Genomic DNA, 19516 nt, shown 5'->3' with positions numbered 1-19516 from the left:
TTATAAACTTCAACCTTTTGTGCCAATATTGGTCTAAAAGCATTCAAACATATCTGAAAAGAGATTTTGGATAAGGATGAAGTTACTTAGGCTGCAATCCCGTGCACATTTACTAGGTTGTAAGTTTCAGATATATCACCATCTAATAACTAATTGAAGGATATAGGGGAGCAGTGGTGGCTAATAACTTCCATATGATTTTGCTGGAGGATTCATTTCAGGTTTCAACATGAACTATAGTTGAACCATCCAAGATGATAAAACCTTACCCTAAAACAGATTCAGAACCTCGGACAGCTCCAGCAAAGGTACATCTCAAACAGTGGTTCCCAACCTTTTGTCCTCCAGGTGTTTTGGACTTCAGCTCCCAGAATTCCTAACAGTTGGTCAAGCTGACTGGTTTCAAGAAATTGAAGTCTCAAACACCTGGAGAAACATTGATCTAAAACACAGAGGCAGATTTATCACATCACTAATATGGAAGCCATTAATTACCACTTCTAGGGTATGCATCTTAATGAAAATCAGCTTGATGTATTCCTTCATCAACTTACTCAGATGATACTGTTAATTCAGGTGTTCTTGAATTTTATGAGTATACAATTATCCTCTAACATCTCTTCTCTGTTTATCAGTACTGGCTCTGAATTTTTTTAAAAATTAGCCTGTTCCAGTCAGAATAATCAGGTATCTCAGCAGTGTAATGCTGTCTCTTACACCTGGCTTTATAGAATCTCTGATAACCAAATCATGGCATCCTTGTGGTATCCATATATGATTGTTTTATTTACACTAAGAAGAAAACTGCAAGGGAGTTCTTTCATATGACCACTATTGTCAGTGCGGAATAGCCTAATTTTAAGTCCATATTGAAAACAGAGAAGTTCTGTTCTGGAACACTGATAGGTTTGCAGACACTAGTGCATGGCCAGTATATAGCCTTTACAAGCACGTACATACTCTGTTAAGGAAAAACGACTAAAGAGTATTTATGCTGTACAGAAACACATCATTATTGTAATATCCTAGATGAACTCCATGTGAACAGAAACAGTAGGCCTGCTGCTTAAAGGCAAAAGGGTATGGAGAAATCGCAGAACTTATGGTTTGTGCCATCTTCAGTAATGGCTTCTCCAGCAAAGTTCTGAAAGATCTGGAAACCCAGGGAACTTTTGCAATTCTGTATAGATAAAACTGTCTTGTTGTCTAGAAAGCTGCCTTGCTGGATTTGACCATCCATCAATCTACTTGATCAACCAATTGTCTAATTCAATGGGACAAATTTCTAGATTACAAATTCAACGAACATACATGGACACAATTTTGAATATTTGTTGCCCTTCCTCACTAAAACTTTTAAGTATTATTACAACACAGTAGAAATCGAATGGTCTGCTTTTAAGCACAGTTTGGAAAGAGCTCATGCACTGATGTTATTAGAGTTTTGGTTCCAACTTGCTACGGAACTCAGCTATCCACCATGCCAAATTACATAATGAATCCTCCACCTACGCAAGTTTTGTTCTCAAAAGGGTTTTGGTTTGATCTTAAACTCTTGTTATGAGAAACTGACAGCTGCACAGTACATGTAAAGAAACAAAGAAAGACAATACATGATTAAGCCCCATGGATAAAATGGGAAAGTAGCAAAAATCATTAGGCACAAAAGACTTTGCAACCTACTCCTACACACATATGTGTGCAGATAATGGATACATGTTCTGCTATTGAGAAAATACATTTAGCACTAAAACCTTTGTATCTTGAAGTGACTTCTGACATGTTTTAGCTCTCTAGAGCTACCCATAATGAACAGTTCTGACAAGTAGTATGATGCGACTCCCACAGTTGACAACAATTGGTCAGGAAAAGTTAGCAGCCCAAGAAATCATGGAAACTATCGTGAATTCTCGGGTTGAAGTGCTTTTGGCAACAAATAGGACCAAGTAGAAAAAACAGTCACAGCACCTCCAGGCAGGTTGCCTACTTTTAACACACTATAAATATTTGAGATGACACTTACCACTCACTTAAGTGACATAAATGTACAGTGTTTCTAACTACAAACATCTGAAATAGTTGGTGTGAAAGCAATAAGGTAGGAATATGACTTGTTTTGTACTAAAACTTTTAGAACGTCTTACCACACTGCAATTATGCAGTAAAATCACAATTACATGAACCCACGGATATGACTCGACAACATTAAATTAGTTTATTTCCAGTCCTTAGCATACCACAGAGTTATGTGGGATGACCTAGAGATTCCTAGAGAAGCTAAATCCTCCAAAGCAACTCCATGGTAATTTCCCAGGGAAGTATGCTATGCACTTGTCTGGCAGACCTAACAAATTTGTAGAGTGGCCATTTCTATCCTGAGCATGAATAAATGAAAATGTGGATATATGTTCCACAATTACAGTGGTATTACTGTAGTCCAAAACAGAATAAATATGAAATTGTAGCCAAAGTGGAGATTTATCCCAAAACAAAGCTTAAAATGGTCCTTCAAATCATCTTTACCTTCTAATCACCTAATTGTTTTTCTGAATCACTTTTTATCAATTTAGAGCAAAAAATTTATGTCTTTATTTACATGTGACAACTGCTAAGAAAGAACCCCAAAATATGGTTTGGTTTCAATTGCAATATTTTATTATTATTTATGACTACTAATGCCTCCACCTCCACTCTACAGAGATTAAGATTACATATAGCACATAGTTCTTCTTCCTCCCAATTTCATCTTCAAAATACCAATGTGATGTTGTTTAGACTGAGAGGCTAACAGTGCAACCTGCCCCATGTCATGCAGTGGGACTTGCTCTGAGACAACTGAAAACCTGGGTTCAGAAAATGTGATTTGTCCAGATCACCCAACAACCTCCTTATCTCAGTGGAAATATCAACCTGAGTCTCTACAGTATCACATACTAACATCAACCATCATCACCAACATCTTTATCATTACCAGCAGCATTGCCATTACTACCACCTATTTTACCTCTGCCCTACGGTTTCCTCAGTCCCACTGTTGTGTTATGCTCTCTTGCATGTATGCTATCCTAACTTGAATTTCACTGTTGGAAGAAGTTCAGTGAGACTGGAATAGAGAACAGTTTCATGGAAAAGAAGAAGATACGGAAAAGAAACACAAGCATCCCATACAATATAGTTGATCCCTTTTTGTAGCAGATAAACACAACAGGTTTTTAAAACTACAAAAGGCCTTATTTTCCAATTTAACTTTGTCTATTGTGATTATTCACCAGTGTCAGTAAGTCCCTACAGATAATTATACACAAGCATAATTATACACAAGCATACTGTCTAACTATACACAGATGTCTCACAAACACTGACTCTATAAGGTTCCATTCCATTCCTTCTCTTGTACTCATACACATATATGCATATGGCATTTACAACCTATAAAGACATGCAACTTCCAGTTACCTGCAACTCATGTATGGATGCATGAACACATATTAGCACTAGTGTTTTCTCCAACCAGAACAAAAGTCATTTGGGGCGGGGGGAGGGAATGGATTAACAATACAAAGATGATTGAGGAAGCTGCTCTCCCATCCACCCCCTGAACTACTTTTACAATTTCACATTCCAATAATAGTAATTGTACAGAAAAATTGAATCCTAGATGGTGAGTACTTCAGCCTAGAAATGGAGAATTTGATGCCATATAAATCACTGGATGTTGTAAATCTGTTACAGATTGAGCATCCTTTATCTGAAATTCTGAAATATCTCAAAATTCAAAATCATCCACATTGGTAGCTGAGATACTGACACCATTTCTGATATTCAATATACAGAGAATTTGTTTTATGCACAAAATTGTATAAAATTACCTTCAGTTCTATGTATTAGATTTATATGAAACATACATGAATTATGTCTCCAAGATACTTGATTATGTATGTACACACAAATACAGGTCTGAAAATCTGAAAAAAATCTAAAATCCAAAACACTTCTGTTCCCAAGCATTTTGAATATGGATACTGATCTTGTATACTCTCTGCTACAGTTTGCTCCCATTCCTATGCATCCCTGAAATGCCCTTAACAGTTTATCTATCACAGGGCTGGGTCAGATGGATGGACAGTTGGACTGGATGGGAGGATAACTGGACAGATAGCCATCTAACAGGAAAGCAAAGCAGACTAGGAAGAAAGCTGGCTGGGCAGTCAGGAAGATAGTGATGGGAACACACATATAAGATATAGGGAAGGTACTGGCAGGATGGACAAAATTTCAGCTGGATATATCCATTGGGTTTCAGAAGAAAGACAGAGCTCTATAGATGGTTGGAGTGTGAATAAAAGAATCAGGAGGTAAAAGAGCTGTCATCCTAGAATCAATGCAGAATACCATTTCAGACTCTGTTGATGCATCTGGTCTGCCAGCTGCACATGCCACAGTGGTTGGCCACATTCCCAATTCTTGAGACAGTCATTTAAAACACTAGAAGCTCACCCTTGAACACTAAGAACCTCTGCTGGTGAGCCATTTAACAGTAATCATTTTCAAAATATGAAATCTGTGTTATTTTACAACCAGCAAAAATATCCAGCTTCACGTTGCTTAGCTCAGTAGGGCCCATCGACACTGACCATTTAATGCAGCTCCAAGCCAACTTGAAATTAAGGCAGCCCAAAATGCATGCCACCAATGCATATGGCAGTATACATTTTAAAAGTTGCAGGGAAGTCCAAAACAAGTCCTATAAGGTCCCAATGGATCCCAGATGCAGAGCAAAACATACTGTAGATGCCTGGTCCTATTGAAGCACAGAAAAGAATGGGGGCTGCCAAAAAAACTCGTCATGGACATGACTTGGCATCAGGGGGCTAAGTGACCTCTTGGGAGGGGTGGTTGATTATTTATTTATTTATTTCAGAAATTTATGTCCCGCCTTTCGCTGAGCACAGACTACCTCCACTCTTAATTGTCACTTTCCTTTGTTGTTTTCACTGTCTATGCCTCTGTGTTTAATGCAATCCCCTTCCTGGCCTCAAACTATTTCCATCTAATCACTCGCCCAGCAAAACTGGTTCCTCCCAAACCTGTCCAAGCTCCATTTTAATGTCAGTGTAGATATGCCCTTAGATGTTCCCTCTCTCTCCCAGGTGGTCTTTCTCTTTCACTAACCTACACATCTGCCCTGATACTCTTTTTCCCATGCAGTTTTGTGCTGCTTGTTTCCCACTTTCCTATCCCAATACTCTCTCTTCCCTGCATCAACTTCATGAGCAATTCAGAGCCCTGCAGAGGAAACAGCAGTCATGCTTGACCCATGGTGCTCCACACATCTGGAAAACCCCAGGCCTACCATCCCTGATGAGAAAGGGTAATTAGGAGACAATCTCTGTGCAAAGGGTCTACTGCAGCAGCCGTGACGAATCGATAAAAATCAAAGTCACTCCTAACATGGTCACTTCTACTGGGCATGTAAATTGCACCCAACATATTTGTCAACAATACAGATTATAGATTATGGTTAGCAAAATAAAGGCCAGACAGGATCTCTAGAATAACCTAAACTGACCATCTGAAATTCTTAGAACGGAGTATTTCACAAACGTCACAAAATGTGCAGAACAGGCAAATTACTGCTCTCTGCTTCAAGTTATAGGCTTTGAGAAAACTCTTAAAATACATAGGATATGCAATTATATCAGGGAGCACAGGAATTAAGGAATACTTAATGACATTGACAAGTTATGTTGCCAGGCAAAAATATCTTCTTTATAGGGTTTTTCCCCCCCTAGCCACTCGTTTGCTACATGCCATATGTTGTTTCCTTTCAGGTTTTGGTACGGTGACTCATGGAAACGTCAGAGCCACACACTTCCTCAAAGTGGCAATCTCATAGGAAGTGTTTGTTTACCTTACATGAAACATTTGTCTTGCTTATGTTCAAGGGATTTGAGTAAAAAAGAAAATCTTGTGGTAGAGAATGATTCAAATACAGTGTCAGTGAAGAACAGACACATCAATGCAAAAATATCTTTAATGACAAAAACTCCCTTTGTTTTTGGTCAATGTGCTGAATTTTTAAGGATTTATTTTCAAAGCAAATTGTGAAGGGTGAAGACACTGCTAGCAACAAGTACTGTCAACATTGTACTACTAGGAGATAATCCATAAGAGGCAAATGTCTCAGGAGTTTACAATATTTGTTACTGTAGTTCTCGAGAGGTTTTAAACTATCCAAACAATGCTTCTATTCTAAACAAATTTCTGACAGTACCCAGGACCATTTTAATTCCACCCTTGAATAAGTTTCTTTTTTTCTCCTGAGTAGGTTTCCTTTGTGTATCATAACAAAAATGTATCCTTCTCTTCTCTCTCTTGTTTTCCCCCTTACAGTTATAGTACAAGAGTACATCACTGAAAAAACACTTTTGCAAACTGATTAGCACTGGATCATGCTTCTGTGCCAACTCTCAACCTATCTGTACCAGCTGCTCCTTTACTTTTAAAGAGAGCCAAGGCAGTGGGGTCTTTCACAAGTATAGAACTACAAACTGCAATGACTGCATCATTTGGGTTTCATATGCACGTATATTGGAGAGGCACTAGAAGAGCATTCTGGCTGACACCTCTAAATAGTCCTTTCTAACAACAACAACAACAACAACAACAACATAGGGTGAAACCATGGCAGTCAGAGCACTATGGTGTAATGGGAAAGCAACAATGCAATAGTGAAGAAGTGTGACTGGAACTTGGGATAAACAAATTCCAGATGGCACTGCATTGTCATGCTCACTGGTCCCTCATCTATACAAGAGAAAAAACCTGCACTCATCTTCAACCTGCTGTGATGACATATGGTCAGTTGTGCAGCAGAATGCTACAGTTGGAAGAGACCACAAGGGCCACCCAGGCCAACCCCTTGCTTGCCCCCTCATCCATGTGACATCCTTTCAAATATTTAAATATGGCTATCATGTCCCCTCTCAACCTTTTTTTTCTCCAAGCTAAATATATCCAGCTCCCTAAACCGTTAATCGTAGGGCTTGGCTACCAAACCTTTGAGCATTTTGGACACATTTCAGCTTGTCAACATCCTTCTTGAATTGTTGAACCCAGAATTTGAACAGTATTCCAGATGAGGTCCAATCAAAACAGAATATAGTGGGATTATGACTTCCCGCAATCTAGATCAGTGGTTCTCAACCTGTGAGTCTCCAGGTGTTTTGGCCTACAACTTCCAGAAATCTCAGACAGTCTACCAGCTGTTAGGATTTCTGGGAGCTGAAGTCCAAAACATCTGGGGACCCACAGGTTGAGAACACTGATCTAGATAATATACTCTTATTGATGTAGCTTAGAATTGCACTGGCTTTTAAAGCTTTAATTCATCACAACTGATTACTCCAGATTTTGCAGGTAGTCTGAAGTGACTTCTGGTGCTTTTGACATGTAAACAGCTGGACTGGGCTGGATCCGAGGTGATCCAGTGTCCTCATGTCAAAAGGAACCATCACTTTTTGCGGGCCAGAAGCAGCTCCTTATTGGCGACATCACTTTTTATGAGATTGTAACATCGTGCCCAGCCATGCCAACAACGAGAGGGAGAAGGCAACTCCAAGGAGCATGGGCTCCGATGCTGATGCAGTGTCAGTCTGGCCACTATCTGGACTGCAAAACAGCTTCTGAGTATTCTACCTGACAATACAAGTTAAAAAATCTGCCATGTGGAAGTTTCAAGGAAGAATCTGTTCAGGAAAGGGAAGTAAGGAGTCAAAGATAAGTTGCTCTAAAATAATTACACCAAACAAATTAGAAGCCGGTCAACTTTGCCACCGACTGAATGAAACATTATGTAATCAAAATACATATATAAAACTTATAAGAAACTAAACAGAGCTTTCATTTCATATCACCTCAACACACAATCATTTTCAATGGATAAAGCTTCAAACACTCCGCTGCCAGAAACAGAGATAAACCACTCAGTGATGCATTATCAAGTCATGAAGACGCATGTGAATCACCTTTTAGTCCAGACACTGGATGCTTCTAAGGGCACATTTTTTCATGGGAAAAGGGATAGAGGAAAAGACACTGAGATGATAAGTGTGACACAAAGAGTACAGAAATCTAAAAACCAACTGTGAGCATCTTCAGGTTACAAAACATTTCACAAAGTCAGACACAGCAGAAAGAGACTAGGTGGGCAATTGGGATGATCTAATTCAGTCCTATTACAATGGGTCCTTGGTATAATACAATAACAATATGCCTTGTTTTGTTCCAGAACTCACCATGGATACCAATATCACTAGGTGCTATAATTACTATTATTATTAATTGTATTTATACCCCGTCTTTCTCCCCATGGGTACTCAAGGCAGCTAACAATCCCACACTTTAGTCAAGTTTAAAAAGTGCTCAAGTCCCATTACATACAATGGCATAGTAAAATGGCAAAATGATGGTTTGCTTTTCAAATTCTTCAATAATATTTTCAAGCTTGAATCCATGGATGGAAAATCCACAGATACAGGAGGCCAACTATATTTCAGATTAGTGACGTTGTCCACAATTACTACAAAATATCATTTTAGCTAGCTATTTATTAATTGTTTATATTTATAAGACATCTTTTTCTACAAAAGAGCTCAAGATAGCAATTTGATCTTCATAACAACCCTGCATTGACAGCTGGGTAAAAGAGTAAACAGCTTAGTTTGAGACAGTGTTTGGTTGAAAGTAACTGGACAAACTGCATGGATGAGGATCTGATCTCAAAAAATTGAAACCATCACCACCATACAAAACTGATGCTCTAGTGCTGAAATATGACTAGATGTCAAAGTGTAAAAGAACTAAAGTCTGGCGAAGAAACAGTAAATACCCTTTACTCTCCACAACAGAAGATGAAATCAGAGATAACCACAGCTGAACCATATTTTCAATCTGGTAATCAAATTTACCCTTACCATTTTCACCACTGTAAATGTTCCACTATGCCATGGCAAGCATCAGGGCTTATCACCCTGGAACATGTTACTTACAAAATTCTGCCAGAACATAGCACAACTTTCAAAGGTGGGGAGGGAAGTCTTGGTTACTGTTTTTCTGACATGGCACACATCTGGGGAGGGAGGGTGAGTGAGACTTTCCTTGTTCTTAGCCAGCAGAAGCACCTTGTTCCCAGGGGAGGGGAATGACTATTGTGAATTCAGTGCAACTCTTGGTGGTTTCAGGAAGTTTATGGCCTGTACCTGTTTATCTAGGAATAATGTTTACTAGACATAAATAGCGAAGTGCGTTAAAGCACTGAACTGGAGACCGAAAGGTCCCAGGTTCAAACCCCGGGAGCGGCATGAGCGGCCGCTGTTAGCTCCAGCTCCTGCCAACCTAGCAGTTCGAAAATGTGCCAATGTGAGTAGATCAATAGGTACCGCTCCGGCAGGAAGGTAATGGCGCTCCATGCAGTCATGCCGGCCACATGACCTTGGAGGTATCTACGGACAACGCCGGCTCTTCGGCTTAGAAATGGAGATGAGCACCAAGCCCCAGAGTCAGACATGACTGAACTTAACATCAGGGGAAACCTTTACCTTTAGACATAAATAAAATTACATTTGAGTTGCTGCAGCCAATGCAGCATAAAATACAATGAAACAAGTGCAAAAGGGATTCCCCACCTCTTCCTCTAAATCAGTCTTCCATATTAAAAAGAATACTCCGAAATTTGAAGGATTCTCAGGAAAGCCCTAGAATGCAAAGTAATAGATTACGGGGACCAGGGATTTAGGATAAATTAAAAGTTTGGGAAGTGATATCTTGTTGTTAATTGCTCTCAAGTTGGCTTCAACTAAGCCAAACTAAAGCAGGAGTAGGCAAACTAGTATGCTTCAGATATTTTAACATTACAGCTCTCACAATTCCTTAAGGTTAGCCACAATAACTGGGATTTCTGGGGAGTTTAGTCAAAAAGATATGTGGGTCACCTCATTTCCTGTTCCTGCTATAAAATTCACAGAGCCTGAAAAATAGAAACAGGCAGTTCAGTGTGCAGTGATGTGGCTTTCAGTGTCCCGCTTTTCACCGTGTAATAGTCACATTTATCCCTTTTTTTGGCTGAAAAGAAGGGGTGCGACTATTATGTGGTTAAAAAAACTTCTAGCTGCGTGAAGCCCCATGGCTCCAAGGGGGGAGGTGCATGTGCATGTTGCACCTTTCATTCACTTATCTAGACAGGTCTCCAGGTGAGTGAATAAAGAGTGAAACTATTATACAGGGAACACAAAAATACCAATTTGCCATCCCAAAATTGTGTAGTGACTATTATGTGAGGAAATACTGGAACTATTGGAGATGTTGGAACTACTTTGGCTCCAAGGCTAAACACATTTATGAGTGAATCCAACATTTATAACTTCAGTGACACATACGTGTAAATAAAGATACACATAACATGAATGCACACTATAAAATATGATCCCCTTATCTGTAGGGAATATATTCCCGAACTATTGAAATAAATTATTTCCAGCCCAAGAATACCAGAGACTAATTCTGAAAGACCTAGAAAATGTCTAGAGAGGCCATATTTTGTCAAAAGTGGATGAATGAAACCACAATCACTGGTCGTGCAAATTTATTATTTGATTAAATGTTATAAGAGTTTGATTAAAATGTTCTAAGAATCTCTAGATCCTCCAGTGTGATTCTATCTTTAGCTTCCCCTGGACGTGGACCACAAGGTTATTCTGGAAGAACTAGGAATTCTGCAGTAAAAAAAATAGTGATATTTTTATTTGCAGTTCTTCACTTTCACTTTTGTGTGCTTCTAACTCAAGTGAATGTAGAGAGTTGATTCACTCTCTCTTTCTCTCTCCCTCTTTTTTTATATCTATACACACAATAAAAGTGAAAATCTGTATGTGTTTATGTGGTACAGGTGTCAATTTACACAGACAGGCTCCCGCCTCCACAAACAGCTACCACTCCCAGTGCTGAGGAGCCACCAATGGCCTTCCCTCCAAGGAACATTGTAGGTTACAGCGGGCACCATGAACATATCCAAGAGACTGGCCAATGTCCTCCACAAACACCATTCTGTCCATCACCCAAGTGAAGGCTTTTAGACGGAGACAATTTCATCCAAGATTTTCTGTTTTTCCTCCACCAAAGACACTTCCCAGGGTTCCTTTCTCTCTCCATTTGTGTGGAATTTCATGATCCCGCCCACTGCCTCTCCCCTAACTCTTTCCTGCCCTTTCCTATAGCAAACAGAGCGGAATTGATCAGCAACTGAACAACTAAACATATTGGAGGGGTTTGGGGGACTGAGTCAACATGATGGACCGACAATGAACCTAGACCACATTTGTCTCACAGAACCCTCATGACCAACAGAATATACTAGAGGGATTTCGGGTGAATTGGCCTTCACGTTTGGGAGTTGTAGGTATTGGGATTTATAGTCCACCTGCAATCAAACAGCACTCTGATCCCCACCAATAATGGACTTGGACCTAACTTCGCACCCATAACCCCCATGACCAACTTAACATACTGGAGGGGTTTAGGGAGAAGTGACTTTCATTTCTGGGAGTTGTACTTCACCTAAATCCAGACAACCTGACCCCCACCAACAATATACCGGGACCAAACTTGGCACCCAAAACCCCCATGACCAACTGAACCTACTGGGGGGGGGGGGGGTGCTGACCTTCATTTCTGAGAGTTTTAGTTCACCTGCATCCGGACACACTGTGACCCTCACTGACAATAGACCATGGCCAAAATTGACACACAGACCCAACATGGGCAACTGAACTTACTGGAGGGAATTGAGGGGGATAGACCCACCATGGTGGGAGCTGTCGTTTACGCTGCAACCAGAGAGCACACTGAACTCCACCGATGATACATCTAGAGAGCAAACTTCCCAACATGACAAACTTTAACAACTGATGGAGTTCCAGAGGGTTAACCTAGCATGATGTGACTTCTAGTTTACCCACAACTTATGCATTTTGGACAATTATAAACTGACCTTTTCAAATAACCCAGGCAATGCTGGGTACCCAAGCTAGTATATATTTAAATATAAATGGGACTGCTATGCTTTCCAGTGTCCCATCTAGCATGACATCTAATTCAGCCCTAATATCTCGTGGTTTTCATCACTATTCATGAAGAAACAGCATCCAAGGACCCACAGTGAATGCCCATGAATGGTCAAAGAAGACTTCGAATTGAATGCCCAGGTTGATACAAAATGTGCATGCATGGTTTAAGACAGTGGTGTCCAAACTTTGGTCCTCCAGATGTTCGGGACTCCAACTCCCAGAAGCCCTGTTCTGCTTGTTGACTGATCCAGAATTCTAGGAGCTGAAGTCCAAAACACCTGGAAAACCACAGGTTGGACACCAAAGATTTAAGAGATATGTTAATGCAGCTATGTTCAGTTTTACATAATATGGAAATTGAATTGCTTGGATTTGCAAGGCTGAAACAAGATGGTAAAAAAGAGGACAGGTCCTCTGTTTTACTGAGCCTGGCTTTCATACATTAACAAGACTAACTTTTTAAAAAACAAAACACAATACATAGTGTTTGTTATGATACACTGTACCTTTATTTGTGGAATCTGAAGGCAACTTTAGGATTCTGAATGGCATGAGTTAAGCAGCCTAACACACTTTATTACCAATGTATTTAAACTGAGTTTTTACACAACATAAATGTTTGTTGAATAAGTAGCATTCTGGCAAAAGCTATCACAACAACATTTCCATATGAGAGTAATATTTACCACCTAGATTTGTATTATATGATGGGTGTGAATTTGAATTTGCTTTTTACAAGCATCGACATGCCAAGTTTTCTTGAAGTGTGAGACACATAAGCACACAGAGAGAGAGAGAGCAGGACAGAGTTTTCCCACAGATTTAGTTGGTCAAGGGTGCAGCACTTGTCCTATAACCCAATATAGTCAGAACAGCACCAGAGTGAATTTTAATCTACAACAGTGACATCTGTTGCTTACTTTCTAATGATGCGGTCTGGAAGTCATTCAACAGTCAAAATAATAGCACGTCTTTCAAACAAATTAAACTACCGTCTGTGATAGTCACACAGAAACGGCATGCTGTGAACAGTCAACAGCACGCTGAAGCAATAGCAGCTTGAAATATGGGAAATTTCTATTAGGCTCACAATGAGTCCTTTTATGTTCACTTTCTCAGGGCCTGTTTAATATGTAATGCATACAAATGATCTGCCAGTATTATTTGCACAAGTACTCTGCACAGAATTCGAAGTCTATCTGTGAACTGTTGAAATATTTCTGGAGACACAGAAGTGCATTCATCACAAGCTGGTGCAAAGATCCGACCCAAAATAGTGACCCAACTGGAAATAATAGAAAACAGTATGTGTAATTTGTAGACTGCAACTGAGAAAACATGGTCTGTGTACATTTTAGAATACAATATGTGGCCCACTGTGTTGGCTGTGGCTGATGGAAAATGCTCTCCCAACATTTGCAAAGCTGTATGTTCTCCATATTTGGTCTTAGAAGCAAATACTAATTTGCATTCTGAACTTGTACAATTAACTATGTAGGTCTTCTACAGGATCTGCATAATTGCATGGTAATTTTACTGTTAGCACCAATAACAGGCGTAAGACATAAGGTTTTCAAATCTAGATCAGAGGAAGAGAGAATAAACAGAAGGGGAAGTTTCTTTTAACTGTAGAAGACACAAGATGACACAGATGTAGATAAGTTTGTTCTCAAGATGTTATGGCAAGAAGCCACAATCAGTATTTCATAGAGCAACATAAATTCTCTTTCCCTTTTCAGAGGATCTTCAGGATACAGCACACAAAAATAGCAGATTCCCCATGGGAAAGCAAGACATAACGCATTGTAGTTGTAATCCTCAACACAATGACACGGGAGCAGATCCAAATGAATGACTTACTTACATGAGGTAATGCTGTATACGAAGTTTCATTCCATTTTAAACACACACACATACTCAAATGCATTAAAGAGGAACAAAAACTGACATGACACATTTCACCATGACCACATTGTACCAACAGGAAATGGCAAGAAGATGGCCCAAGGAGATTTTTCTGGAGTATTATGGGATGCAGGAATGCCAAGAGGAAACCACTAAATATCAGCGGGGGTGAAACATCGAACAATAAGAATCAAACAGTGATCGGAAGTCGGAGGGAGCACAGACGGAGATACAGAATTGACAACAGAAAACCCTACTAAATAGGCATGGTTACAGTTTGGATCATGAAAATATGGTCCTGATGGGCTACAGCTCTTATCAGCCTCAGTCAGAATTGGCAATGGTGGGGGATTAAGAAGTCCAACACCATCTGGAGGCCCACAAGTCCTCCATCCTTGATCTAGATAATAAACAGGAAACGAGGGAAAGCCTGGGAAAACAGCACTGGATTATTCTGACATCCACCGGCAAACAGAGACTGCCCACAGATTGGAGTGTGCAGTGGACAAAATCAGAACTTCCAAGCACATTTCTGTCAAGTTCTGATTTAAAAAAAATAAAATAAAGGAATGTTGAGCTTCTGGGGACCAAAAGCCACAGGTTCTGCTTGACCACAGCATTCAAAAGAAGAGAGACTCTCAAATGACCCAACAAGGCAGAGGAACTTAGGATCAGGAATCCTCCTACTAGAAGGGTTTTTGGTGAGCCCTCAAAACGTCATAGGACATCCCACTGATTCAGCTGCTAAGGAGTACTAACCAAGCAAATTTCCTTTTCAAAATAGTATATGCTACACATCCAACCTTTCTTCCCACTTGGCAAAGGAGACAGTTTGGAGCATTTTGCTAACACACTTGAATGGATGCAATGTATTGTCAAAGGCTTTCATGGGCGGAATCACTGGGTTGCTGTGAGTTTTCCGGGCTGTATGGTTGTGTTCCAGAAGCATTGTCTCCTGACGTTTTGCCCACCTTTATGGCAGGCATCCTCAGAGGTATGAGGTCTGTTGGAAACTAGGCAAGTGAGGCTTATATATCTGTGGAAAGTCCAGAGTTTGAGAAAGAATTCTTGTCTGTTGGAAGCAAGTGTGAATGGTAAAATTAATCACCTTGATTAGCACTAAATAGCTTTGCAGTCTCAAAGCCTGGCTGCTTTCTACCTGAGGGAATCCTTTGTTGGGATGTAATTAGCTGGCCCAGATTGTTTCCTGTCTGGGATTCCCCTGTTTACCTCTCCTGATTTACTCTCTTTATTTACTCTTTTGAGTTTAGAGCTTTTTAAAATACCGGCAGCCAGATTTTGTTCATTTTCATGGTTTCTTCACACAGCATATCATTTGAAAACACTGAAATGCTGAACCACTCTAACAACCACTATGTCAGACTATACAGAGAAGCCAATGAAATCCACAAGCATGTGGACCATTTCAACAGAAAGGAGGAAACCATGAAAATGAACAAACTCTGACTACCAGTATTAGTAAAACTCTAAAATCAGGACAGTAAATAAAGAACAACACTTAGAAGACAGAGAAATTCCAGACAAGAAACAATCAGGGCCAGCTAACACCTCCCAACAAATTCCACCAGGCAGAAAGCAGCCATGCTTTGAAGTTGCAAGACTATTCAATGCTAATCAAGGTGATTAATTGCAATGTTCACACTTATCTCAAACAGACAAGTGTTATTTCTCTCATCCTGGATCTTCCACAGATATATAAGCCTCACAACCTCTGAGGATGCCTGCCATAGATATGAACAAGGTCATACAACCCGGAAAACTCACAGCAACCCCGTTATTCTGGCCATGAAAGCCTTTGACAACAGAGGGACTTTGGTCCAGGAATCCTCCTACTAGAAGGGTTGTTGGTCTTCAAAGGGTCATTGGGCATCCCACTGATTTGGCTGCTGAGGAGTACTAACCATGCAAATTTCCTTTTCGAAATAATATATGCTACATGCAGGGGGGGGGCTTGAGGGGCTTCAGCCCCCCCCCCCCCCGAAATTCTCAGTGTGGTCCGCGAGAAGACTTTACATTTATTATTTAAACTGTTATGTTTATTCATATCATGATCTGATCAACATGCTCAATATATCCCATATGCATGGGGATATTGGGATAATGATACAAAAGGTTTCCTAGGGTAGATCTTCTCACTCAGACTCTGCCCCCCCGAACCAAAATCCCACCCCCTATCCCCCCTCCCCCGAATCAAAATCCTGACTATGGGCCCTTTCTTCCCACTTGGCAAAGGTGACAGTTTGGATGGATGCAGTTTGGCACCACTTGAACTGCCATGGCTCAATGCTATGGCATTGCGGGAGCTGTAGTTTTACAAAGTCTTTCGCCTTCTGGGCCAAAGGGTGCTGGTGTCTACTCAAAGTGCAAATGCTGGGACCCCATTGTATGGAGCCATGGCAGTTCAAGCGGTGTCCAACTGCATTCATTCAGCAGTGCCAGTGGTGGAAGGAAGGATAGTTTCTCCCACGCCTACTTAGCATCCTCGCCAACTCTAGTATACTACAGAGATAGAGAGATGGTATATATATCAGGCATGGGCACACTTCGGGCCCTCCAGGTGTTTTGGACTTCAACTCCCACAACTCCTAAGGAGTTGTGGGAGTTGAAGTCCAAAACACTTGGAGGGCCCGAAGTGTGCCCATGCCTGATATATAGTATAGTATGATATAAAGCAATTCTAGTATAGATGCAAAGCATTGTCCCGGCAGTGCATTCAATTCTTCCCATTCACCGACATTCTCTCCTTGCCTCTTCTCTCCCGCATCTGTCATTTCCTTGCAGGATGGGATCGAAGGAAAGACAGAGCAAGGAAGGGAAAAGGCCGGCAAGGCTTCCCGGTGCAAGGGATGGGGGAGAGGCGAGGCAAGGCAGCAACGGGACGGTTTCCCTTTGTGACCCTCCCTCCCCTTCTCCTTCGTACCTATTTTAATCCGGACGCTCTGAAACACCCGCAGGCCCCCTTCTTCCACCGGCATGCTGCAGCCTGCGCCTCGGCTCCTCCGCCGAGAAGGGAAAAGAAGAGGCCGCCTCTCCTGCTCCTGCTCCTGCTGCAATTGCAAGTGCAAAGCGATGCCAGGAGTGGGACCCGCGCGCGCGCGCACCCGCCTGCCTGCCCGCGCGCGCCCCCCGCTTTGAAAGGCGAAAGAGAGAAAGAGAGGGAGAGAACATCTCCCCGCGGCTCTCCCATTGGCTAACGGGAGGCAGGACGCCTCCTTCTCATTGGACCAAGCTCTCAAGGGGGAGGGCGCTCCCTACTGGGGGAAAAGAATGAAAAACGAGGAGGCAGGGAGACAGAGCCAGAGAGATTGAGGCCGGGTGTGCATTGCTATATACAGTCATGCATATCGGAACTGCATTATATGGTCAGTGTCGACCCATATAATGCAGTTCAATTTAGCTAAATATGAATCTGGTTGCTCTAAGTTTTCCGGGCTGTACGGCCATGTTCCAGAAGCATTATTTCCTGACGTTTCGCCTGCATCTATGGCAGGCATCCTCAGAGGTTGTGAGGTCTGTTAGAAACTAGACAAGTGGTATTTATATATACAATTAATTCTCTATAGACTTTTCTTAGGAAAGAATACTCAAAAGGTGGAAATGCCATTATCAGACATACGACATATACGGACAGACAAATAGAGGCTAGTTAACATTTTTCCAGCTTCTGGCTTCATGAGGGTATGCTCGATTCCGGCCACAGGGGGAGTTGCCCCTTCATCATCCACTGTGACGCCGAGTCCTTTTGATGGTAGTACTTCCTCATGTTCTTTGCACGCCATTAGCAGTTTTATGGTGTCATAAATTAAATTAAATTAAATTAGCTTCCCACATTAAGCGGTACCTAGACTTTTCTACTTACAGACACATCTGCTTTTGAGCTGTTTAGGTCAACAGCAAGCTAGGCTATTAACGGTCAGGAACTTTAACCCCGACCCGGGCTTCGAACCAATAACCTCACGGAAAGTTGTGATTTATTGCTGCTGGCTACTAAGCAGCTGTGCCACAGCCCAACATTGAATAGCCTTTCAGCTTCAAAGCCTGGCTGTTTCCTGCCTGGGGGGAATCCTTTGTTGGAAGGTGCTAACTGGCCCTGATAATTTCTTGTCTGGAATTCCCCAGTGTTCAGGGTTTTCAGGGTGTTGTTCTTTATTTACTGTTCTGATTTTAAAGGTTTTTTAAATACTGGGAACCAGATTTTGTTCATTTTCCTTCTTTCTGTTGAAATTGTCCCCATGCTTGTGGATTTCAATGGCTTCTCTGTGTAGTCTGATATGGTGGTTAGAAGAGTGGTCCAGTGTTTCTGTGTTCTCAAATAATTTGCTCTGTCAAGATTGGGTTCATCAAGTGCTCTGCTATGGCTGATTTCTCTCTGCCAAAGAGTGCCATTGCCTCACCAAATGACAAAGCCCAGGATTGCTTAGTATTGAGCCATGGCAGGTGACATGGAGTCAAACTACATGAATTCTACAGAGCGGCTCAGGCATTGGCAAACCTTGGTCCTCCAGGTGTTTGGGACTACAACTCCAACATTCCAAACAGCCAGTGCTCTGCTATGGCTGACTTCTGGCTGAATTAAATATGGATCTACAGTGGATGGGATGGGTTGGGAGGGCGAAAACATAGAGTGCATCTACACTTTAGAATGAATGGAGTTCAGCACCACTGCAACTGCCATGGATCTATGCTATGGAATCATGTGATCATTGTCCTTTGGTGAGGCACCAGTACTCTTTGGCAGACTCAAGACTTTGTGAAACTACAACTCCCCTGATTCCATAGCATTGAGCCATGGCAGTTAAAGTGGGGACAAACCGCATTCATTCTACAGTGTAGATGCACCCTAGGACTCTGAAGACCAAAGTTTAAATGCCTCCTCAGCCATGAAACTCACAGAGTAACCTTGCGCAAGTCACACTCTCTCAAACTCAGAGGAAGACCAGGGCAAATCCCCTCTGGACAACTCTTGCCTGGGAGCTGCAGTAGCCCAATGTGTTAAACCCTTGTGGCGGCTGAACTGCTGACCTGTAGGTTGGGTTGCTGACATGAAGGTTGCCGGTTCGAATATGTAAGATGGGGTGAGCTCCCGTGTGCCAGCTCTAGCTTGCGGGGACATGAGATAAGCCTCCCAGCTAAAACATCTTGGCATCCCCCGAGCAATGTTTCTGTAGACTGCCAATTCTTTCACACCAGTAGCAACTTGCAGTATGTTCTCAAATCGCTTCTGATATGATTAAAAAACACTTGCCAAGAAAACCGTGTGACAAGCTGGCCTTAGGGTGGCTATAGATCAGAAACAACTTGAAGGCACACAACAAGCAGCATGTCTCAAGTTTCCAAATGCAAGGGAGCGGTCAGCAGATTTAAGGTTTGGCAGATTTATTTACCCATAAATTGTCTTAGAAGTAGAACTACAAACAGAGCCTAGGTGCAGAAGAAGTCACGCAGTTAGCAAAACATTCTGAATTCAG

At 41.5% G+C, this 19516-nt stretch overlaps 1 protein-coding gene across 1 annotated transcript in view; it reads right to left on the bottom strand.

Moving 5' to 3' along the window:
- rasa3 (RAS p21 protein activator 3) overlaps positions 1-17173 on the bottom strand; it is a 173511-nt gene extending 156338 nt beyond the window's left edge. Inside the window, exon 1 of the mRNA XM_062975435.1 lies at positions 16969-17173. Within this exon, the coding sequence (XP_062831505.1) occupies positions 16969-17023 (55 nt within the window). The 5' untranslated portion in view covers positions 17024-17173. The remainder of the gene's footprint in view (positions 1-16968) is intronic.
- Positions 17174-19516: the final 2343 nt, after the last annotated feature.

This window comes from Anolis carolinensis, chromosome 3 (genome assembly GCF_035594765.1).
Source record: "Anolis carolinensis isolate JA03-04 chromosome 3, rAnoCar3.1.pri, whole genome shotgun sequence".
Classification (NCBI taxonomy): Eukaryota; Metazoa; Chordata; class Lepidosauria; order Squamata; family Dactyloidae; genus Anolis; species Anolis carolinensis.
Note: the sequence above shows the minus strand (reverse complement) of the source record. Positions and strands in the feature narration are given on the sequence as shown.